The sequence below is a fragment of the Aotus nancymaae genome, unplaced genomic scaffold, assembly GCF_030222135.1.
Source record: "Aotus nancymaae isolate 86718 unplaced genomic scaffold, 86718_ANA_hifiasm-v0.15.2.pri h1tg000041l, whole genome shotgun sequence".
In the NCBI taxonomy this organism is placed as follows: domain Eukaryota; kingdom Metazoa; phylum Chordata; class Mammalia; order Primates; family Aotidae; genus Aotus; species Aotus nancymaae.
The window spans coordinates 9,723,875-9,749,057 of NW_026988455.1; the positions used below are offsets into that span (position 1 = coordinate 9,723,875).

At 36.6% G+C, this 25,183-nt stretch overlaps 1 protein-coding gene across 14 annotated transcripts in view; it reads right to left on the reverse strand.

Moving 5' to 3' along the window:
- DENND4A (DENN domain containing 4A) overlaps nt 1–25,183 on the reverse strand; it is a 152,321-nt gene that overhangs the window by 76,376 nt on the left and 50,762 nt on the right. For all 14 annotated transcript variants that reach the window (XM_064361451.1, XM_064361447.1, XM_064361454.1 and 11 more), the window contains 7 exons: nt 17,828–17,897; nt 15,078–15,247; nt 14,086–14,324; nt 7,898–7,964; nt 6,781–6,839; nt 4,686–4,830; nt 4,245–4,420 (listed from right to left, as the gene is read on the reverse strand). In XM_064361451.1, the coding sequence (XP_064217521.1) occupies nt 4,245–4,420; nt 4,686–4,830; nt 6,781–6,839; nt 7,898–7,964; nt 14,086–14,324; nt 15,078–15,247; nt 17,828–17,897 (926 nt within the window). The remainder of the gene's footprint in view (nt 1–4,244; nt 4,421–4,685; nt 4,831–6,780; nt 6,840–7,897; nt 7,965–14,085; nt 14,325–15,077; nt 15,248–17,827; nt 17,898–25,183) is intronic.

The window sequence follows — 25,183 nt, forward strand, 5'->3', positions numbered from 1 at the left end:
TTTTCTTGATGAAACTCCATAACACCGCTTTACCACTGTGTCTTACGATTTACTGCATAGTGCCTGTCTTGCTAGACTTAATTATGAGTGTCTTAAGAGAAAGGAAAATATGTGGTTTGCCATTTTATTCCCAGTGCCTAGCAAAAAAGGGCACTCGGGATATGTCTGTGGCATAAATGAATGAACAACATCTTATTATCATCTGATCACATCTAATTACTGTTACTTACTGCCATTATTTCTGCGTCTTCCCCTTGTTATCTTCGCTCTAAAACCTGGCTGAGTAAAGGAATTTTATGAAGTACCTGACTTTGGTCTATTATCATCTTCTTATAAGAAAGATCATCTTAGCTGGGCGTGGTGGCTCACGCCTGTAATCCCAGCACTTTGGGAGGAGGAGGCGGGCCGATCACAAGGTCAAGAGATCGAGACCAGCCTGGCCAACATGGTGAAACCCTGTCTCTACTAAAAATACAAAAAATTAGCTGGGCGTGGTGATGCGCGCTTGTAGTCCCAGCTACTTGGCAGGCTGAGGCAGAAGAATCACTTGAACCGGAAGTAGGTTGCAGTGAGCAGAGATTGCGCCACTGCACTCCAGCCTGGTGACAGAGCCAGACTTCCTCTCAAACAAACAAACAAAAAGATCATCTTATGAGTAAATGCATATTTACTCATACATGATGACTTCCACTTAAAAGATTACTATATTATTTTATGACATACACATATTACATAGTCACCCAAAAATTGGTGGTAGAAGCATTAGTTTTGTAGTCAAACAGTAATGGCTTTAAAACCCAGTTCTGACAGTATAAGCCATGTGCCCTTTGATAAACTGCTTACAAATCTAAGCTTTGGTTTCCTTAACTGTCAGAGGGATTAATAAGAACTACCTTACAAAGTATGGACAATAACGTGAGATAACTTAGGCTATGCATGTAGCCTTACACTTAGTACATACATATTAATTTCTTTCCCTTTCTTCAGAAATTTCTTGGTATTTAAAACATAGTCTGCATTATATATATTTAAGACAGACAGGGAGGGGAAAAAGAAACCAAAAATTCCATACTTGGGATTTGTTTTTCTTTCAAATTTCAGGCTGGGGCTTCAGAAATTCTAACTGAAGGAAATCAGAAGGCTGTCAGTTCACTAGCCTAGTCCTCCACCAGTTGGGAGGGTGATAATGTCAAGAATTCATGAGCACAAACAACTCATGTTTCTTTGATTCTTTAACTCATTAGTGATCAAAGCAGAAAGAAAAGAGTTCAGATCTCAGCAACTTCAAAAAAAAAAAAAAAAGAAAGAAGGAAAAAGAAAATAAGTAGGAAGACAAAATTCTTTTTTTAAGTTTTAAATTTTTTGTGTAAACAGAGTCTCTTCTGGCCTCAAGTGATCCTCCTACCTCAGCCTCCTAAAGTATTGGGATTACAGGTATGAGTCATCACACCCAGCCAAGAAAATTCTTTTAACAAATTAAGAGATGGTATAAAGGGGAACATACAACTTATTACCATAATAAACACAGTATACACTCTTTTACCACTGTTAATTTCAATTAAAAAATTTTATATAATGTAACATTAAACTGGCAACAAAAAGTTATATTACTTAAATGTTTAAAAGTATTAAACAGTTCTGGTAAAGAATGAAATACTGATGGTAAAAAAATCATTTAATCTATTGATGCCAGATGTAAAATGGCTTTTATGCCTAAAATATATTTCATATTTTCTTGGTCAGCCTTTCCATGAATAAAAACTTTTTGTCAGTATGCATGCTTTATAATAGACTATTCATTTTCTGCTAAACTTTTCTAATGGTTTAGGCACTTGAGGTTTTGACATATGACAAGACTGACAACTAATCTAAGATTTCATAATTAAATCAAAAAGCTAAAGTTTAGGCTGGGCACAGTGGCTCACACCTGTAGTCCCAGCAGTTTGGGAGGCCAAGGCAGGCAGATCACCTGAGGTCAGGAGTTTGAGACCAGCCTGGCCAACATGGTGAAACCCCATCTCTACTCAAATTCAAAACGTAGCCAGGTGTGGTAGTATGTGCCTGTAGTCCCAGCTACTTGGGAGGCTGAGGCAGGAGAATCGCTTGAACCTGGGAGGAAGAGGTTATAGTGAGCTGAGATTGCGCCACTGCACACTCCAGCCTGAGCAACAGAACGAGACTCCGTCTCAAAAAAATAAACTTTTTTTTAAAAAGCTTTAAGATAAAAAACTTTTATTTAAAAATGGAGAAAAACTGGGTGTGGTGGCTCACATCTGTAATCCCAATGCTTTGAGAGGCCAAGGGAGGAGGACCAAATGAGGTCAGAAGTTCCAGACCAGCCGGAGCAACACTGCAAGACCCCTTCTCTATAAAAAAATTTGAAAAGATAAGCCAGGCATGGTGGTACACACCTGTAGTCCTAGCTACTTTGGAGGCTAAGGCAGGATTGCTTGATCCCAGAAATTTGGCCATCAGGTATGATCATGCTACTGCACTCCAGCCTGGGAGACAGAGTGAGATCCCGTCTCTTCAAAAAAAAAAAAAGGAGAAAAACCTATTTCACATTTACATATTTTAGTGTAAAAGCTGTACCAGCTTTTGGGCTTTATTAGACAAAATCATAGTTATTATAAGCATGTCCTGTGGATGCAATGTGGACAGTGCATCAATTTCCTCTTCCCTCAATAGATTAACTATGATTAAATTTAAAATAACAGACACAAAACAATATAGAATTATAAAAAGACTTTAAAAATAGTTCTGATAGCGGCCGGGCATGGTGGCTCACGCCTATAATCCCAGCACTTTGGGAGGCCGAGGCAGGTGGATCATGAGGTCAAGAGATTGAGACCATCCTGGTCAACAAGGTGAAACCCCGTCTCTACTAAAAATACAAAAATTAGCTGGGCATGGTGGCGTGCGCCTGTAATCCCAGCTACTCAGGAGGTTGAGGCAGGAGAATTGCTTGAACCCAGGAGGTGGAGGTTGCAGTGAGCCGAGATGGCGCCATTGCACTCCACACTGGGTAACAAGAGCGAAACTCCGTCTCAAAAAAAAAGAAAAAAAAATAGCTCTGATAGCTATAACTTACATATTATTTCAATGCAAACAGATGAAAACATAAAATCCTTGCATCCCTAGGGTGTAAAGATAATGAAATTCTGCATAATTTAAAAGTTATTTTAAAACTTTAAAACATTTATTTTACTATGCTATTTAAGTATTCTTTTTTTTTTTTTTTTTTTTTGAGATCGAATCTCCTCCTGTTGCCCAGGCTGGAGTGCAGTGGTGCAATCTCAGCTCACTGCAACCTCTGCCTCTAGGGTTCAAGTGATTCTCCTGCATCAGCCTCCCAAGTAGCTAAGATTACAGGTGCCCATCATCACATCCAGCTAATTTCTGTATTTTTAGGAGAGACGGGATTTCACCATGTTGGCGAGGCTGGTCTTGAACTCATTACCTCAAGTGATCCACCCGCCTGGGCCTCCCAAAGTGCTGGGATTACAGGCGTTGGCTACCACGCCCAGCCTATATTTAAGTATTCTAATAGTGTTATAAAAGACTGGAAATAGGATTGAAATATTAAGCAATAGTGTTTTAATTCAACTTGTGATTTCACCTATACTCATATCACTAAAGGGAAATAAACTTTTTCTATTTATAATCTCAATTTCCCTTTGGCTAAATTTTTTTTTTTTTGAGATGGAGTCACACTGTCACCTGGGCTGGAATGCAATGATGCGATCTCAGCTCACTGCAACTTCCACCTCCTAGGTTCAAGAGATTCTCCTGCCTCAGCCTCTGGAGTAGCTGGGTTTACAGGTGCTCACCATGCCTGGCTAATTTTTTTTATTTTTAGTAGAGATGGGGTTTCACCGTGTTGTCCAGGCTGGCCTTGAACTCCTGATCTTGTGATCCGCCCACCTCAGCCTCCCAAAGTGCTGGGATTACAGGCGTAAGCCACCTCGCACGGCCTAGCTACATTTCTAAGCAAGAATAACATGAAAATGTTTCTTAAATATTGAAAGCCTGAGTATAAAAGGTATAGTGTTTCCAATAAAACCTTCTTTAATACTCTAAATGTATTCCACCGAAGCATAATAAGGTCTGATTCAAAGATGGTAATTACCCCACATACAAAGAAAACAATTTATCTTAAAAGAATCCTACCTATCATAAAATATATAGTTACATATGCTACAAAGTTGTAAAACATAGGTGTAGGATCACTAAAATGTACTTACTGAGAAATAGTGTTGGTATCTACATCAACACAACTGACATCCGGTGGAGGATCATAGAGGTCGAAGTATCTTGAATCAATCCCTACTATGAATGGACATGGTGCACTCAAGACATCTGCTAAAGCCAGTGGGCAGAGAGGAACATATGGGCATGGCCAGTGGAAAGGGAAAATCATCTTGGATAAACAAAGATAGGAGAGTATTTAGCTTTTTGACACAGAAGCATAATTTGTCAGCACACACAAAAAATTATTACCTAAAGCCTAATGCCTGATAATGAATTAAATAATTATAACTAGAGTTAATGGTCAGGAAATCAAAACTGCTTTCAGAAAACACAAATGCATTACTCTGTGAATTTTACTTAAGCATTAAAATAGCTTTAAATTATATAAACTAAGTTTAAACTAAATTGACTGCCAGTAAGAAACCGATACTCACAGACACTAAGGCTTCTGTCACACTAGTAAGCACGGACGGCCGTAGGGAATGGATGAGAATTTTATGTTCTGTTACTGCAAACACCAGCAGTGTCACAGCATTTTCAGGGCCTAAATTCTGGAGTAGTGTTGAAAACTTGCCACCACTGTCAATCCGAACAAAAACATGTAATTAAAGAATGTGATCCAAACACTTCATTATCTAAAACAATAGGCAAAAGTAGTTGATTTGTATTATATATGTTGATTAGGGTATGATTGGTATTATACATATTATACATTCACTGTTAAACATGATTACTGCTATGATGCAAGGAAAACACTAAATCACAAACACACTATGAAAACAATGCAGTTTTAGGAGATTCCAAAATCATTCTTTTGCATCATATTCAATAAGGAAAATGAAAAGTCATCTGCTTCATTTCATATAAAAAGATCTGTCAAGTAGATAATGTCCAAATAAAGAATGCAATTTATAAAAGGGATGGTATAAAAGTAAATCCTTAAATGGAAGTTTTTTGAACATGGCCTATGTTTCACTGTGATTACCACAAAAACCGTATGACTTACAGGCCCACTTCCCTAAGGTAAATACACATTAAAACTTAGATTTATGACTAGATAATCTTTACTATTGTAGTGATAACAGTAATAGGAAATCAAGAGGTATAAAATGATGAGATACACATACAAAGCAAGTTAATAATGAAAACAACAAACTTAGGCCTTCTATATAGTAACAAAATACTGAACTGACAAAGCAAACAGTTCAGTAAGCCAGTGAGTATTTTGTTTATATAAGGCTAAACAACTAGTTTCACTGGATTAATTTTTTTTAAATAAAGCAAAACTAATAACAAAAGCCTCCTGGTAAATGAAAACATATGTCCACAAAAAAATTTGGGGATGTTCATAGTAGGCAAAATGTGGAACTATCCCAAGTGTCTATCAATTGATAAGCAGATAAATGCAAGGTATATCCATACAATAAAATATTATTTGGCAATAAAAAGAAGTACTGATACATGATGTAACATGAATAAACTTTGGAAACATTAATCTAAGTCAAAGAAGCCAGACTACATATTGTATGATTCCATTTATATAAAATGTCCAGTATAGACAGAGTACAAAGACAGAATGTTTATTAGTGGTTGCCTAGGGCTGGAAAGGGGTATGTGTGTTACGGATGGGAGGAATTAAGGAGGTTAACTGCTGAAGGGTGAAGAGTTTCTTTTTAGGGTGACAAAAATGTTCTAAAATTTATTACAGTGACAGCTGCAGAACTCTATGAATACAACTATCAAATAATACACTTTAATGGGATGAATTATATGATATGTGAACATATATCTCAATAAAGCTGTTACCTAAAAAAAGTGCTTTATGTAATTTGGAGTGACATACATAGTCTCAGTCAATGTTTCTAGTTTATTTTCAGCATAAACAAAGTTAAGAAAACACTGGTCACTCTGGGCTGAGAGCTAGTGATGAAATAATCTGCAATTCTTACAAAATTAATGTCAAAGATGGCAGCTGGTCTCCCTTAGGTATCTGCTATATAACTTAATTAGATTGTAACCATTTCTCTAATGAAAAAAATTACACAGCTAATCAAATTTCAAGAAAGGATACTGTAGAGAAAACATACTTCATAATTTCTCTGAACTTTTAAGGTAATAAAATACATTGTCCTACAGTTTAATAATTAGAACTATTTTTTTTTTCTTTTGGGTTAAATTTAAAATTAATTGCATTTAAAAAAGAAAAAAGTTAATTGCATTTGAATATTCTTCAGAGGTCAATTAAAGCTAAAAACAATTGTTCTCATAATCTACATATATAAATACATACACACACTTACACAACAGTCGGTACTTGGTATTAACAGATATAAAAAATGTAAAACATTATTATAAAAGTTTTTTTCTTCAATAACTACAACCAAAATATTAAGTAAAAGGAATTTAGAGAAGAAATAGTTAAATGAGAAGTATTTCCATCAAAATTTGAAATTTCAGCTAGGAAAAAGAAAATATTTGGATGTTATGTTAGATTGAAAGAAAAATGAATAGAAATGAGGTTTTACTTGCCTTAGTGGAAGAGGTGAAGACACAGGCTGACTGAGAATCAGATTATCATGTGGTGATAACTGGAAGAAGATTTAAAATAAAGAATTTGAAACATAAAGATGAATTTTAAAACATACTTTTTGTTAAAAATATATAGGATAATGATTATGCCCATGAAGTTTTACTATATCCATTTACCAGTATCAGAACAATTTATATCACTCACTAAGTTCTTGAAAAACATGTCCCAACCCCTTCCAACTACTAACTCTTCTTACTGTGAATCCTCTCTTTTCTTCTGTCCTCAATGGTTTCCCCAACGCCATTTTAACAAATTCACATTGAAAGACTAAATTATTCATTTAACATCATAATACCAGGGTCAACAAACCTATAGCCTACATGACAAATCCATAGATTGCCTGTTTTTATAAATAAAGTTTTACTGAAATGTAGCATGCTCATTCTTTACATATTACCTAACTGCTCTTGTGCTATAACAGCAGAGCTGAATAGTTGTGATAGAGAGCAGATGACCTATAAAGACTAAAATATTTAGTGTATGACCAATAACCAAAAAAGTTTGCTAACTTCCACTGTAAAACAATATTTTTTGGGTATCTAAACATAAAAGTGTGCTATGTATTTTCTTACACTAAATACCAGGAAATAAGACAGAAATGACATGTGGACTGAATTTAAAGCTCAAAATAATATTTTTTAGATATTTTATCTGTATGAATATAATAATTACTCTTATCTACATTTTCAAATTTATGCACATACAACTCTTCCTTATATCTATTCTAACACATTTAACTTATTAAATAATTGCCAAAGGCACAAACTTTCAAATACCTACAACAAATTTAGGGGAAAACAGTTCCTTTCTATGTATTCAAAATGTCTACTTCAACCTACTTCTTTAATTCTTGAACCCCTTTCTCTAAGAAACACAGATGTCTAGGAGGAGTTAATAAAATACAAAGGCCCCAAACTACAACAGAGAATAGTATCTGCTCCTCTCTAAATCTCATTAGGTTTTTTCCCTCAATCAAAACTGTTATTATTATGTTACATTTTGACAGAGCCAATAAAAACTCACAGGTCCCCCAAATCAAAAACAAAAAAGCCTTACCTGAACTAAAATCCGTGGTCTCTGAGGAGATGGAAAAGGAACTTTATGCATAAAATGAGAAATATGCCTTGAAAACAAACAAAAGTGTAAGTGATTCCAAAGTGAACACCATATGCTGTAAAGGTCAACATGTTAGCACAAGTCCAAGTTGAGTAAAAAGTCCTGAGTACCTATTATTTTGAAATCCCTAATACTATGAAAACAAGTGAACAACCAAAAATCATTCATCCCATTAAAGTTGCTTCTGTCTAAACCCAGTGACTTTTCACATTAATAGGTATTCACAGTCAACAATATTTGTTATCACTGTCTTAAAAGTCTGCTTAACTTTTACCTCTCCTTAAGTAGATTATATATGAGGTATCAGTGATTGGGAAATTACCCAAAAAGTAAATTCTTATATTTATAATATGCTTTTCAGTCAATTGCTCATATTTTATATACAACAAACACCTAAGGTGCTCCAGAAATAATGAAACAGTTTAATAGCTTCTAAAAGATGAAGAGTATATTTTCTATTAATACATTAAAATTTCTATTACTGATTTTGTAAGTTTTCTCCCAGAATAAGATGGATAAAAGCTAGATTTATGGGTTTTGTTTTGAACACTATGGAATAGAAGAAAGGCAATCATAGTGAAAAATCTTTCTGGTGGGGTGGGGGGGAATAAGCTATTTTATTTCTGAATTTTTTTAAAATTTTTGTTCCAGTCTGAATATGTTTGTATTATTTTTTAAAAAACATTATTTCAAAATCATCTTGGTTTCAGAACTGAGAAAATGCCAACTAGATATATAATATTAGAAATTTATTAATTTACAAACATGTTCTGACTGTTTACTATGTAAAAAGACATGATAGGAAATGTAAAAAAGGCATAAAGCCACCAGTGCCTACCATTAAAGTATTCATAATCTAAACAAATGTTAAGCAGGCGATGACTACCACAGCACATACATCTGTTTGAATTATGAAGTAGTTAGAAAAGCAGAAAACAAAGCAGATTCACAAACCCCTAAAGATCTTGAAGATCCATTCAGGGAAGATCTGCAAGGTGAAAACTATTTTTATAATAATAATGATACGATGTCGACCAGGTACAGTAATCCCAACACTTTGGGAGGCTGAGGCAGGTGAACTGATTGAGCCCAAGAGTTCAAGACCAGCCTAGGCAACATGGTGAAACCCGTCTCTACAAAAAAATACAAAAATTAGGTGGGCATGATGGCATGTGCCTGTACTCCCAGCTACTTGGAGGGGCTGAGGTGAGAGGATGGCTTGAGCCCAGAAGGTCCAGCCTGCAGTGAGCCATGATCATGCCACTGCACTCCAGCCTGGGCAACAGAGTGAGACACTGCTTCAAAAACAAAAATAGGTCGGGTGCGGTAGCTCAGGCCTGTAATCCCAGCACTCTGGGAGGCTGAGGCGGGTGGATCACGAGGTGAGGAGTTCAAGACCAACCTGGCCAAGATAGTGAAACCTTGTTTCTACTAAAAACACAAAATTTAGTTGGGCGTGGTGGCAAGCATCGGTAGTCCCAGCTACTTGAGAGGCTGAGGCAGAGAACTACTTGAACCCAGGAGGCGGAGGTTGCAGTGAGTTGATATCGTGCCACTGGCCACCAGCCTGGGCAACAGACCGAGACTACGTCTCAAAAAGAAAAAAAAAAAACCAAAAACCAAAAACATGCAAGGCTCAGTGGCTCACACTTGTAATCTTGGCATTTTGGGAGGCTGAGCTGGGCAGATCACTTGAGGTCAGGAGTTTGAGACCAGCCTGGCCAATATGGTAAAACCCTTTCTCTATCAAAAATACAAAAATCAGCTAAGCATGGTGGCACATGCCTGTAATCCCAGCTGCTCAGGAGGTTGAGGCATGAGAATCACTTGAGCCCAAGAGGCAGAGGTTGCAGTGAGTTGAGATTGCACCACTGTACCCCACTCTGGGCAACAGAACCAGATTCTGTGTCGAAAAATAAAAACAAAGGCCAGGCGTAGTGGGCTCAAGCCTGTAATCCCAGTACTTTGGGAGGCAGAGGCGGGCGGATCACCTGAGAGCAGGATTTCAAGACCAGCCTGGCCAACATGGTGAAACCCCATCTCTATAAGAAAAAAAAAAAAAAGAAAGAAAAAGAAAAAGAACAATTAAAAAAAACCAAGCAATCAAAAAAAATCATATGATGTCATTTGCTTTTCGCACGATGTTGACATTTGCACTGACAGTGCAAGAGCACTGAGAGTAAAACTGCTGGTGACTTAGTATGAATCAAGGCAGTGGCAGCAAAGTGTACTAGTAGTTGCTATATTCTTTACTACTATACACTCACAGTAAAAGAGTGTCAACATTAGCAGTAAATATTACTAATTTTATTAAGTTTTGGCTATAGTGTATATCTAAAAAATTCTGTTTGATGAAAGGGAAAGTATACATAAAGAACTTCTGTTGTGTACAGAATTACAAGGGTTGTCCATTTTGGAAATGCACTTGTGCGACTGAGTTGTGAGTGAATTTGCTGGTTTTTTCCCACAGGGCACATTTTTGTTTGAAAAGTGACTGACATTCCGGGTGCAGTGGTTCACATCTGTAATCCCAGCACTTTGGGAGGCTGAGGCAGGTATTTTACCTGAGGTTAGGAGTTCAAGACCAGCCTAACCAACATGGCAAACCCCATCTCTACCAAAAATACAAATTAGCCAGGCATGGTGGCATGCTCCTGTAATCCCAGCTATTCAGGAGGCTGAGGCAGAAGAATCACTTGAACCCAGGAGACAGAGGTTACAGTAAGCCAAGATCACACCATCGCACTCTAGCCTGGGCAACAAGTGCAAAACTCCATCTCAAAAAAAAAAGGAAAGGAAAAAAAAGAAAGACGACTGACAAACTAAGGTTATCCAGTGTTGAGTATTATTCAACAGATATTTTCTATACAAAAATGAACAAAGTGAACCTGTTGCTTCAAAGAAAATAACTAGCAGTATTTGCCAATAATTAAATACAAACTTTCAAGTGGAAATTAGAATTCTGCCACCATAAGCATGACCGCTTCCTAATGCTCAAAAACTTTTCTAAGATAGGTGGTGATATTAACAAATGTGATTTTTTTTTCTATTTTAAAATCTTTATTTCTCATATGACTTCTCAACTATGAAACAAGAATCTTAAATATCAGTGTTAGGTATATTAACATATTTGGTTGGAATTGTGTTCTGCTGAATATTGTATAGAATGAGGATTATTATTACAAGCTGTATGAAAAATTTTAAATAATTTATATGCGAAAGAGAGTTGAGTCTTTAGAGCATTGGTCTCATGTGCTCCTAGTAATTGTACCTCTGGGCCTTCCCTGCCATATCCCTCAGGCAAACCTCGGGAAAACAATCTTTCTCATTTCTCTTCCTAGCCCTTCTCTATAGCAATGCATTCTTTGGTCACTTAGCATAAAGATATCAAAGCTACTCTATTGAGGGGAGGGTTCAATTACAATCTAATTAAAAGCCATTTACAGATACAGAGAATCTTGACTAAGTCCAGCCTGAGTAGTTAGATGTCTCTCATTTTATGGTGATTGATTTAGAGAAACTTTGAAATCAAGAAATTTATGCATTTAGTAAAATACAAACAGCAAATCCTTTTTGTTTTTAAAACGAAGTTGCTGCTATTGTTATCTACTTCTGCATTGATCATCAGCAGAAATGCCAAATTCCTTTCTCAGCATAGTGGTTGAGTTCAAGCTCTGAAATTAGTGTGATTTCCTATCATGTGCTACCACTTATTAGCTGTGTGATCTTGTTCAAATTACTTAGCTTCTCTGTGCCTATTTCTTCTATAAAATATAGATGATAATGTTTTCTGCTTCATAGGGTGTCATCAGCTTTAAATGTGACTAATATATGTAAAACACTTCACACAGTGTCTAGTATTTAAGCTTCTGCACAGCAAAAGAAACAGTCACTAGAGTGAATCGGCAACCGACAGAATGGGAAAAAATTTTTGCAGCTTACCCATCTGACAAAGGGCTGATATCCAGAATTTACAAAGAACTAAAACAGATTTACAAGAAAAAAACAAACAAGCCCATTCAAAAGTGGGCGAAGGACATGAACAGATACTTTACAAAAGAAGACATACACGAGGCCAACAAACATATGAAAAAATGCTCATCATCACTGGTCATTAGAGAAATGCAAATCAAAACTACATTGAGATACCATCTCACGCCAGTTAGAATGGCGATCATTAAAAAATCTGGAGACAACAGATGCTGGAGAGGATGTGGAGAAATAGGAACACTTTTACACTATTGGTGGGAGTGTAAATTATTAGTTCAACCATTGTGGAAGGCAGTGTGGCGATTCCTCAAGGACCTAGAAATAGAAATTCCATTTGACCCAGCAATCCCATTACTGGGTATATATCCAAAGGATTATAAATCGTTCTACTATAAGGACACATGCACACGAATGTTCATTGCAGCACAGTTTACAATAGCAAAGACCTGGAACCAATCCAAATGCCCATCGATGATAGACTGGACAGGGAAAATGTGGCACATATACACCATGGAATATTATGCAGCCATCAAAAATGATGAGTTTGCGTCCTTTGTAGGGACATGGATGAACGTGATATTTTAATATTAATAATAAAATGCGTCTACATTTGGAAGATGCACTTAATTTGGCAAATCAGTATTTTTCAAATGACTAATGCTCAATATTACAAAATAATGCATAAATAAAAGTTCCACACAGAGTCAAGCAGACCAATAGATCTTTTTTTTTTGGAGACAGAGTCTTGCTCTGTCACCCAGGCTGGAGAGTAGTGGTACAATCTTGGCTCACTGAAACTTCCAACTTCTGGGTTCAAGCAATTCTCCCTGCCTCAGCCTCCAGAGGAGGGATTACAGGTGCCTGCTGCCACAGCCAGCTAATTTTTGTATTTCTTTTTTTTTTTTTCAGAGACGGGGTTTCATCATGTTGCCCAGGCTGGTCTTGAACTCCTGACCTCAGGTGATCCGCCTGCCTCAGCCTCCCAAAGTGCTGGGATTACAGGTGTGAGCCACCACGCCCAACCAGACCAATAGTTTTTAATGTAACTGACAAAGTTCATTGCTAAAGTTTCAGATTCCACATTGTAAATGTAAGAACCAGCACTTGTCAAGCTTGGTGCAGTGTCAAAAAAAAAAAAAGAATGTCCACAACTTTCTAAAAATATTATCCAAAATCCCTCCCTTTTCAACCTACCTATCTGTGGGAGGCCAGGCTTTCTCCATATACTTCAACCAAAACAACTACTGCAACAGATTAAATGCAGGACCATACACTGGAGCCCAGCTATGTTCAATTAAGCTAGACATTTTAGATATTTGCAAAAATATAAAACAATGCTATTCTTCTCACTAAAGTTTTTTTTTAGCTTTGGAAAAGTTATTTTTCAAAAAAGGCATTTATTAACATGTAATGGGTTTATTATCTTTAAAATGAGTAGATCGGGCAATTCCATTATTGTGTATATTGTCAAAGAAAAAATAATTTCTCCTTCACATTCATAATATGTAAATACAGTAAGGAATTTTTCTCTTTTTTTTGAGACAGGGTCTCCCTCTGTCCCCCAGGCTGGAGTGCAGTGGCATGATCGCAGCTCACTGCAACCTCCACTTTCTAGGTTCAAGTGATTGTCGTGCCCTGTCCTCCAGAGCAGCTAGGACTACAGGCATGGGCCATGTCCAACTAATTTTTGTACTTTTTAGACATGCTGTTATGCCATGTTGCTCAGGCTGGTCTTGAACTCCTGGACTCAAGTGATCTGCCTGCCTCAGCTTCCCGAAGTGCTGAGATTATGGGTGTGAGCCATCACACCCAGCCCTAGTAAGAAATATTATATGTAAAATAAGAATTTAAAAATTAGTAGAAAATTTTCAATATTTGTCTAGATTAGGTTCTCTAAACTTCACAAGAGCATTAAACAAATGAAACATTAATTTCATCTCATTGGAAATAAAATTATTTAAAATAACAAGACTATAAACATACAATGGAGAAATATTACCTGACTGAAATAAACTACTTTTTTCAAATAACTCTTAAGAAATCTAGCATCCACATAAAATTTACCCAGTTGTCAATACAAATTTGCCACATAATAGAAAAATCTGTCAAATGTTGAACCAAGAACACTTTTAACTTACTTCTCAATTGGAAGGACGTGAGGTCCAGAGATGGAATAACGATATAGAAAAGTCAGAAACTTTCTGAATGCATCAAAAAAAGGCCAGTGAGAAAGAAGACAGATGCATTTACTAGTATGAACTGTTTTGGAACTATCAGACTTCCCATCTGCTGATGTTAAACCCAAAAGAAGTCTCTGTTTTTCTGTGAGATTCTCCTCAGAGTATGGTTCATAAAACTGAATAGCAGCACCATAAATCTGCAAAACAAGTAAAATATCCAGTAAATACACTTTGTATCCTGTGTCCAAATCACATCATCAGTTAAATATTTAATAAATGCTTGCTATGAGCCAGGTGAGATGCCAGGTATTAAGAACACAGTAATGAAGAGACACCCCTCCTGCTTTCTTGACGTATGTAAGAACTATATAGGCCTATTCTTATGTCTCCTTACTATCGAAAGAAAAGATGTTTTGATTAATTGTTTTATAAAGAGTGGAAGCAATTGTATCAATATTCTCTATAAGAAAATGATTGAAAATAATTACTTGGTAGAAAGTGAGATGAAAATTTAGGTAAGGAAATACAAATTCCAACTTTGGGCAATTCATTGAATTTCTCGGGACCTCAATTTCCCTATCCATAAAATGAGATTGTTAGACTTGATAATTTCCAGGTCCCTTCCAACTATCATCTATGATTCTAAATTGTATTACATATTTAATAATGTTACTTTCAAACCTTCTTTATCACAGAAAATGAACTAATGAAGGATCATCATTCGATGATGAAAAAAATCTTTCACCATAGTCATAATAAAGCATTTATGTGTATGGGACAGAATAAAAATTCTCTTTTCCTACATCCCTAGATACAGTTATTTCAAGCAAGTGGCAAAGTATGCATAAAGCATTAAATTTAATCAGTTTTTCCCATACAATTCCTTGCATTATAAAAAACTGGAAAATATACAAGAAACTTGCAGATACAGTTTGTCAAACACATAATACCTTTTCAGCTGAGGCTCCAGTTAAAACAAATGTAGAAAATACTGGGAGAGGGTATTTGCTATTTGATGGCCAACATTCAATGGTTGCACCCATTGGTAAACAAAACAGAGGAACAGATTCTGATAGTGAGAATGACTCATAATCTTCCTGAGGATATCTACAAATTAGACCTATAAAAACAATAATAAATATTAGGTAATCATCTCTTGAATTTAGGTGTTTATTATTTCAATGATAATAAAATGTTTTATCATTTCATACATGTGGAATGCCAAAGCATTATATATATGTTCATCAAATAACACTGAATGCTTCAGTGGGATTCATAGAGATTTTAATCCTTAAACATTATAACTATTAGCTAACTGCTTAGTATTTATCAAGCTTCATCCACAAAGGCTATGTTAAAGCTAACAAGAAAAAGGTAATCTTATAGAAATGCACAAACATACTCCTAAAAATTCAGTTTGTGGTCACACTACCTTAAAAAGCATACTAAGTTTATGGTTAATTTTAATCTATCTACTTCATCAGCTGTCAATAACTTTCCCTCGGGGGCTTTTACACATTAAAATTCATATCCCATAGGAGTATATGTTAACTTCTAGCATAAATACAGGAAAATTACTCATAAAAATAGGAGAGTCACATATTTACAATGTCTTAGGAATAGTATCAACTCAAGCTCAGTTTCTAAATAACACCACATTATATGAAGATAGCATTTTTGTTTTGTTTTGCTTTTAGTAGAGACGGGGCTTCACTGTGTTATCCAGGATGGTCATGATCTCCTGACCTCATGATCCACCTGCCTCAGCCTCGCAAAGTGCTGGGATTACAGGCATGAGCCACCGCGCCCGGCCGAAGATAGAGTTGTTTTGTTTTACTTTATTTTATTTTATTTATTTATTTGCAGCCCCAGCTGTTGCAGAAGATAGAGTTTTAAATGGCCTATGATTTCACATTAGGTAAACTAGTCTGGAAAATGGTCCATGTATCTTCCATTGAATACATTCCAGGAAGAACCCTGTACTTCATTTTGTGGGACTAGATATAGAAAATAGGTTCCCTGGCCATAAAGCCCTTAAAGTCAAGTAGAAACTATCACTAGACATAGCCACAAAGACAAAAAGATAAACTGGGGGAATGTAAGTGGTTGTTGGTTCTGCCACTAGTATCTCTGTGACTTTGGACAAATGATATACTAGAGGACTATAGATGAGATGGTTTTCTCATCTATAAAATGAGATGAAGTAGATAATCTAAAGTCCAAGGCAGTTCTAAAATTATTTCATTACATCTAGCCAGCAAATAGGTCCCATGAGGATCTGTAGTAAACTCTGTACTACACTCTCAGGTCACGAGGTAATAATAAAGTCATAAAGGAAGTATAGAAATAGTGATGAAGACCAGTATAGTGGCTCATGCCTGTAATCTCAGCACTTTGGGAGGCTGAAGTGGAAGGATCACTTGAGCCAAGGAGTTCAAGAGCATCCTGGGCAATATAGCAAGACTCTATCTCTACTTGAAAAAAAAAAAAATTAGCTGGTCATGCCAGCACATGCCGCCATGTACTCTCAGTAGTCTGTTACTTGGGAGGCTGATGTGTGAGGATTGCCTGAGCCCAGTAGTTCAAGGTTGCAGTGAGCTATGATCATGCCACTGCACTCTAGCCTAGGCAACAGAGTAAGACCGTGTCTCAAAAAAAAAAAAAAAAAAGTAATCAATTGTAGATTCAAAAAAACAGAGGCCGGGTATGGTGGCTCACACCTGTAATCCCATCATTTTGGGAGGCTAAGGTGTGAGGAGTGCTTGAGCCCAGGAATTTGAGACCAACCTGGGCCAAATAAGCAAGACCATGTCTCTACAAAAATTTTAAAAATTAGCCAGGCGTATTGGGATGCACCTGAAGACCAAGGTACTAGGGAGACTAAGGCAAGAGGATCCCCTGAGCCTAAGAATCTGAGGTTGCAATGAGCTATAATCATGCCACTGTACTCCAGCCTGAGCAACTGAATGAGACCCTGTCTCAAAAAAAAAAAAAAAACGTAGAAGAGAAACTTGAGTCTAGAACTCTAAACACATACATGTATATACATGCATATGTATACACTTTTAAAAATAAGGTCTATATTGCCCAGACTGGCCTTGAACTCGTGGTCTTAAACAATCCTCCTGCCTCAGCCTCCCAAAAAGCTGGAACTACAGGCTACTGTGCCCTGCATAAAAGCAATTTTTAAAAGACTGAATCTGTTCTCTTGTAAATAAAATCACTATTTTGATATTTTGGGATCTCTGAAAATTGGACATTTTGACTATGCATTATAAAACTCCAAATTGGTTTATTATATTTTTCATTATTATGAAACATAATTGCATGTGAGCTACAGCTCTTACTAAATCTAAGTGTTAAAGAAATATTAATTTAAAATGAAAATAAATACATTTTCCCATACTTCTGCTAATTTAAAAACTTTGAACCCAGGAGGCAGAGGTTGCAGTGACCTGAGATGGCGCCATTGCACTCCAGCTTGGGCAACAAGAGCAAAACTCAATCTCAAAAAAAATTAATTAATCTTCCATTAAGCATCCAATAAACAAATGAGTGAAGACAAAAATGAGAATCAAAAGATACGAATTGTATTCCCAGTCCCGATAACACATCCTAGGCAGGTTTTTTCTTTTCTTTAACCTTTCCAGGCCCTGTAATACATTTATATATGAAGTATTCCATGAAAAATAACACTTACCAGCTTTGTAAGATATAGTGTTCGTCTTTGCCACCGATTTTTTATAACACAAGTATACTGCCGATCCCCACTGGATTTAAAAAAAAAAAAAAAGAAGTATGATTTAATTTTAAAAAGGTAGGAACTTGATAAAACGGAATCTTGAGCTCTCCAGTATGTATTATCTAAAATGTAGTAACAGATTTCTCTCTGCTATTTTCAGTTGGCTGTTTTGTCAACATTTTATTGGAATCATTGTCCACTTTTCTTTCAGAAGTAAATTATAATTTTTTTCCCTTGCAACAGCAATAACATGAAAAAACTTGACTCTTTTAAACAAAGCTAAGCCACAACCATTTAGATTTTATTCTAAGTCCAAAATGTGGGTATAAATGATAAACTAAAAAATACCTACTCAAGTGCATACCTTCAACTCCACAATCTGTTTCAGATATTGCCAGGTTTTTCTACAATCCTTTTTATGCCTCAAGAGTTATAATTTGTTCAGTCCACTTCCTTACTTCCTATTTTCTCCCAAATTCATTTCCAAATCAGGCTTTAATCGCCACTGCTTAAAAGAACAACTTAACTTCCAAATCTTTTTTTTTTAAATGGAGTCTTGCTCTGTCACCCAGGCTGGAGTGCAATGGTGCAATCTTGGCCCACTGCAACCTTCACCTCCTGGGTTTAAGTGATTCTCGTGCCTCAGCCTCCCAAGTAGCTGGGATTACAGGCATGCATCACCATGACTGCCTGATTTTTTTTTTTTTTTTTTTTTTTGAGATGGAGTCGCAATCTCAGCTCACTGCAACCACCACCTCCCCAGGTTCAAGCGATTTTCCTGCCTCAGCCTCCAGGAGTAGCTGGGATTACAGGCATGCACACCACCACATCCAGCTAATTTTTGTATTTTTAGTAGAGATGGGGTTTCACTATGTTGGCCAGGCTGGTCTCCAACTCCTGACCTCAAGTGATCCATCCGTCTCGGCCTCCCAACATGTTGGAATTACAGGCGTGAGCCACTGTGCCACCGTTTTTATTCTTTAGACTATTTGTCATTACATGCTATATTTGTTTGTTCATTGTCTTTCTTATTTGAATATATGCTCAATGAGGGTAGGGACTTTGTTTTCTTCACCACTGTATTCCCAAGGGCTCACAGATGGTAGTTCAATAAGTATTACTAAATAAATACATAAATAATTTATTTAAAATTTTGAAATAAGGGTAAAATAGTTTTATGATACACATTCCTTAAACAATCCATTCAAATAAAGAAGTGTAATGTCATTGATAATTAAATGGAGTATATAATAAAAATTTTTATTATTACAATTAATGTGATTTGTACAACTCCACTCCTACTCTCCTGGATTGCAATAATCTCCCAAATGGTCTTCCTTCTTCCACCTTTGCTTCCCACCACAGTCTATAACTATACAGACGAGTGATCCTTTTAAATCAAATGTCAGAGCATGTCACTGTTCTGTTCAAAATCTCAGTCTCACTCAGAATAAAAGCCAGAGTCCTTACAATCACCTAAAGGCCCTAATCATCTACCCCCCATTTCAATCTCTTTATTCTCCCCATAATTTACTCTGCTTTAAGACACACCATTTTCCTTATTGTTTCCAAAACATGCCAGGAATGCTCCCTCCATGAAGCCTGTCACATAGATTGTTCTGTACATTTCAAACATTCTTTGGCTGTGATATGTGAATGATTAACTTCCTTACTGTCTTCAAATATTACTTTCAAATAAGGGTTTCCCTGACCACTCAATTTAAAATTGCAACCCATTCCCCACTACTTCCAATACCCTTTTATGCTACTCTAAGTTTTCTTTTTTACTACAGCACTTAACGACTTTCTAACATACTATACTTTAAAAGTTATTTGTTTGAAATTTATTATCATCGAATTTTCCTCTACTCTGAAAAGTTCAACATTCTATGTTATCATTAATACCTAAAACAGTGCCTAGCACATTATAGGTGCTCCATAAAGTATTTCCTGAATGAATTAATCTTGGAGCAGAGGTTTCTCGGTAGAGGGAATGTCAAGAAGAAAGGCCCTAAGAAAGTACACCTATCATGACCTAAGGGCTAAAGAGGCAATGACAGCAGAAAAGAGTAAATAAATGAGAGAAGGAAGCCAGATCATGTGGGTTCTATTAGGCTGTTTTAAGGATTTTGGCTTTTACTACTCTTGAAGATAGTGAAAGCCCTTAGAAGGTTTTGAGCAGAAGAGAGGCATTATTCGACTTACAGTTAAAAGGTCACTCTGAGTACTATATTGAGAAGCGGGGACAGGACACAAAGAATAAAGCAGGTACTCATAATTGTTTTGGATTAGTAATCCAGGCAAAAATTATGAGAGTCTGAATAAGGGTAGCAACAGTGGGAATGATGAAAAGAGGTAAAATTCTGGGTCTATTCTGAAAACATAGACAAAAAAAAATCTTATCTGATTACATACAGTATGAGAGAGTCAAAGACAATGCAATGCCAATGCCTGAGTAACAGCAAGGAAGCAGCTCAATTGAGATGGAGAAAACTGTGGATAAAGCAGATTTTGGGGTGCAGATAAGGGGTTCAGTTTTAGACATGTTAAATTTGAAACATCGATTAGACATCCAAGTGAAGAACTAAATGGAGATAAGGTGAGTGGTCTGAAATGGACACGCAAACTTGAGAGATGTCACCACGTGTCTGCTTCCCTATACTTCAGAAAAATACATAAATTTTTAAAAAGTCAACTTACACAAAAACTTAATAAATGTTGAAATGTGTACAAAGTCTTTAGATCTTAGCAAAGTGTTAATTTATATAATTATAACAGGACACTGTAAATATCTGCTCTAAACTATTAAGAGATTAAATTTTAAGAAAAATAAAAAAAAATTTTTTAAAATCCACACCATAAGACAGCGTGAAAAAAAAAATATTAAGTTAAATTAAATCTACAGTTAAGCAAAGTAGCTCATGCCTGTAATCCCAGTGCTTTGGGAGGCCAAAGCAAGAGGACTGCTTGAGGCCAGAAGTTCAAGACCTGCCTGGGCAATACAGTAAGACCCAATATCTACAAAACATTTTGAAAATTAGTCGAGCATGGTGGCATATGCCTGTAGTTTCAGTTATCTGGGAGGCTGAAGTAGGAGAATCACTTTAGCCCAGGAATTTCAGGCTATAGTGAGCTATGATCATGCCACTGCTATACTCCAGCTTGGGTGACAGAGCAAGATCCTATCTCTAGGAAAAGAAAGAAAAATTAAATTTAAAATTTTGTGATTAAAAACCCAATTGTTGTCCAGGCACAGTGGCTCACGTCTGTAATCCCAGCACTTTAGGAGGCTGAAGTAAGTAAGAGGACTGCTGGAGCTCAGGAGTTCAAGAGCAGCCTGGGATATGCAGGGAATCCCCAAATCTCCAAAAAAGTTAAAAATTAGTCGGATGTGGTGGTGCTAAAAATTAGCTGGATATGGCTGGGCGCAGTGGCTCACACCTGTAATCCCAAGCACTTTGGGAGGCTGAGGCGGGTGGATCACGAGGTCAAGAGATCGAGACCATCCTGGTCAACAAGGTGAATCCCCGTCTCTACTAAAAATACAAAAATTAGCTGGGCATGGTGGCGCACGCCTGTAGTCCCAGCTACTCAGGAGGCTGAGGCAGGAGAATTGCTTGAACCCAGGAGGCAGAGGTTGTGGTGAGCCGAGATCGCACCATTGCACTCCAGCCTGGGTAACAAGAGCGAAACTCTGTCTCAAAAAAAAAAAAAAAAAAAAAATTAGCTGGATATGGTGGTGCTACTCAAGAGGTTAATGTAGGAGGATCACTTGAGCCCAGGAGGTCACGGCTGCATGAGCAATGATCAGGACACTATACTACAGCCTGGGCAACAGAACAAGACCCTGTCTCTAAAAAAACAAAAAGAAAACCCCAATTGTTTATTTAGAGCAGTTGCAGTAGAAAAAAAGAAAAAAGAGACCCAACTGTTGACAAAATTACGAAAAAAAAAATCAATACTCTTGTATTTTATTGGTAGGAATTTTAATGGGCTAAACCCTTCTGGATAAAAATCTTTTTTTTTTTTTTTTTAAGGGGAAAGGGGAGCCAGTGAGTTCTCTCAAGCCGGTTTTTGTTTTGTTTTTTTGAGACAGAGTCTCACTCTGTCACTACAGCTGGAGTGCAAAGGCACGATCTTGGCTCACTGCAACCTCCACCTCCTGAGTTCAAGCGATTCTTCTGCCTCAGCCTCCCGAGTAGCTGGGACTACAGGTGCGTGCCACCACACCCGGCTAATTTTTTTTAGTAGAGATGGGGTTTTACTGTATTAGCCAGGATGGTCTCCATCTCCTGATCTCGTGATCCACCGGCCTTGGCCTCTGAAAGTGCTGGGATTACAGGCGTAAGCCACCACGCCCAGCTCCTCTGGATAAAAATCTTAATGTAAATATATGCTTTGATTCAGAAATTCCAGGACGAACCATTAAGGAAGTAACTAATGCAGTACAGTGTTCAGGAGTTTGGTTCTGGAGTTCTGCAGCCTGAATTTGAATCTTGCTCTAACCACTTATTGAAGGTATGATCATGGGAAAGTAACCACCTCTTTAACTCTCAAATTTTCTTCTTTATAAAATGGGGAGAAAATACCTATTCAGGGTGGTTGTGTGGATTAACTGAGTTATTGAATATGAATTACTTAGAACAGTGTATAGCACAGAAGAGCTAAATAAATGCAACTTGTTTTATAGAAGATTTAGTTATAAGTATGTTCATAACAGCTTGCTTGCAATATTTTAGAAAACCAGAATCTAAAGGTCTTTACAAAAAAAGGTAATAAATAAATTGTGGCACATCCATGTAATACAATAATATTTAGCCATTCAATAATATATTTAATACACTGATATTAAGTATATTTACTATTTAATATATTAAAATGTTATCAACCTCCACAGTAAGCAAAGAAATGCAAATTAAAATTAGAACAATTTCTTGCTTGTTATGTAATCAATAATTTAAAACTCAATAGTTAAAAAAATAAAAAATAAAAAAGTCAATAATTGATAACAACCAATGTTGGTGAGGTATGGGAACCTAGGAAATAGTATTTTCATAAACTATGGCTGCTGGGAGTACTAACTGCCATGGCGTTTTCAGAACAATATATCAACACTTTCAAAATGGTCAGCATACTCATAGACCCATCAATTCCACTTATAATTACTTATTCTTCCAGAGATACTCAAATATCCACAGAAAATGCACAGGGTTAATCAAAGCAGCATTACCAGGAATGGAAGAAGCTAAAAATAACTTGTATTCATCATTCTGCATTTGTATTTTCTGGAATAATATGCAGTTGTTAAAAGAATTAAGTAGAAAGTTATATAAACTGATAAAAGATAGAAAAAAGGCTTATATTAGATATCAAGAAATTTCCGTTTTTTGAATACTATCAAATCATAAAAAAAGAATGCAGCAACATGGATGCAGCTAGAGGCGATTATCCTAAGCAAACTAATGCAGAAACAGAAAACCAAATACTGCATTTTCTCACATATATGTAAGAGCTGAACATTGGGTATACCTGGACATAAAGTTGGGAACAAAAGACACTAAACTACCAGAGGGGGAAGACAAGGAGGAAAGCAAGGGCTAATAAACCACCTATTGGGTACTGTGCTCACTATATGAGTGATGGGTTCAATCACATCCTAAACCTCAGCATTATGCAATATATACCTTTGTAACAAACCTGCACATATATCCCAATTTTAAAAAGGGAAAAAGAAATACAAAAAAATCAAATTTTTAAAAAACAGAGGATTAATTTATTGTATATATTCCACATACGTGAACACAAAAGGGTCTGGAAGGGCACAAGTCAAATTGCTCATTGTTACCCCTGGCAAAACATGGAAGTAGGAACAAGAACTTTCACTTTCTACTTCATAGATCTACAATTTGTATACACCCTGCCCTCCAATTTCCTTTGAATATACATTTCTTTTTTAAAAAACTTAAAACAGCAATAAAAGAACAAAGACAAGACAGTTAAAGATGATGCATGAAAGAACTTTGGCTTTTATTAAGAGCGAGATGGGAAACCATGAAGGGTTTTAAGCAGAGTAGTGATATTATCTGATTTATGCTTTTAAAGGATCACTCTTATCTATGCAAAGAATAGGCTAGAGAGAGCAGAAATGGAAGAATTGATCAGTTAGATGGAAAACTATGGCCTGCAATTGACCCAAGGTTTGTTCTTATATATCTAAACTAAGAATAGTTTTTGCTTTTTTTTTTTTTTTGAGACGGAGTTTCGCTCTTGTTACCCAGGCTGGAGTGCAATGGCGTGATCTCGGCTCACCGCAACCTCCACCTCCTGGGTTCAGGCAATTCTCCTGCCTCAGCCTCCCGAGTAGCTGGGATTACAGGCATGCACCACCATACCCAGCTAATTTTTGTATTTTTAGTAGAGATGGGGTTTCACCATGTTGACCAGGATGGTCTCGATCTCTTGACCTCGTGATCCACCCGCCTCGGCCTCCCAAAGTGCTGGGATTACAGGCTTGAGCCACCGCGCCCAGCCTAGTTTTTGCTTTTTTAAAGGGTTAAAAAAAAAAAAAAAGATGACTATGGGACAGACTGTATATTACCTATAAAACCTAATTTATTATCTAGCTCTTTAAAGAAGAAATTTGACTGACCCCTGATTAGGAAACTACCGCAATAAGCCCTTTAAGAGACTATTATGGCTTAGACCAGGGTTATGGCAATAGAGGGGCTGAGAAGTGGCCATGTTCAAGATACATTCTGAAATTTGTTAACAGAGTTTACAGAAGAACTGAATGAGAAGAAGATAAAAGTTAAGTTTACTCCAAGGTTTTTCAGTGTGAGTTACCAGAAGAATGGAATTATCATTTGCTAGATAGGGAAGACTATGGGGATTAGCAGGTTTGGAGGGGAACACCAGGAGTTCAGTTTTGGACATATTAAATTTGAGACGCTCCATTAGATAAGATATTCAAGAAGGGATGATGAATTAGAGAAGTCCAGATTAGACAAATTTAAAGGTCATCCACACATGGCCTGTATTTAAATGATTAGATCACCAAAGGAGCATGTTTAGGTGGTGAAGATAAATGCTTTGAGGACTGAACCACGAGGCACTCCACTGTGTAGAGATGGGGAGACGAAAAGCAATTAGGAAAGGCACAAAGGGAATGGCTGGTGAGGTAAAAGGAAAAAGCAAGAGACTACCTAAGAAGAAAGTATATTTCTTCTCCACGGCACTGTTTCAAGAAGGTAGAAGTAATCATTTATGTAGAAACCTGCTGAAAAATTAAGATGAAGAACTGATTTCTGGATATGA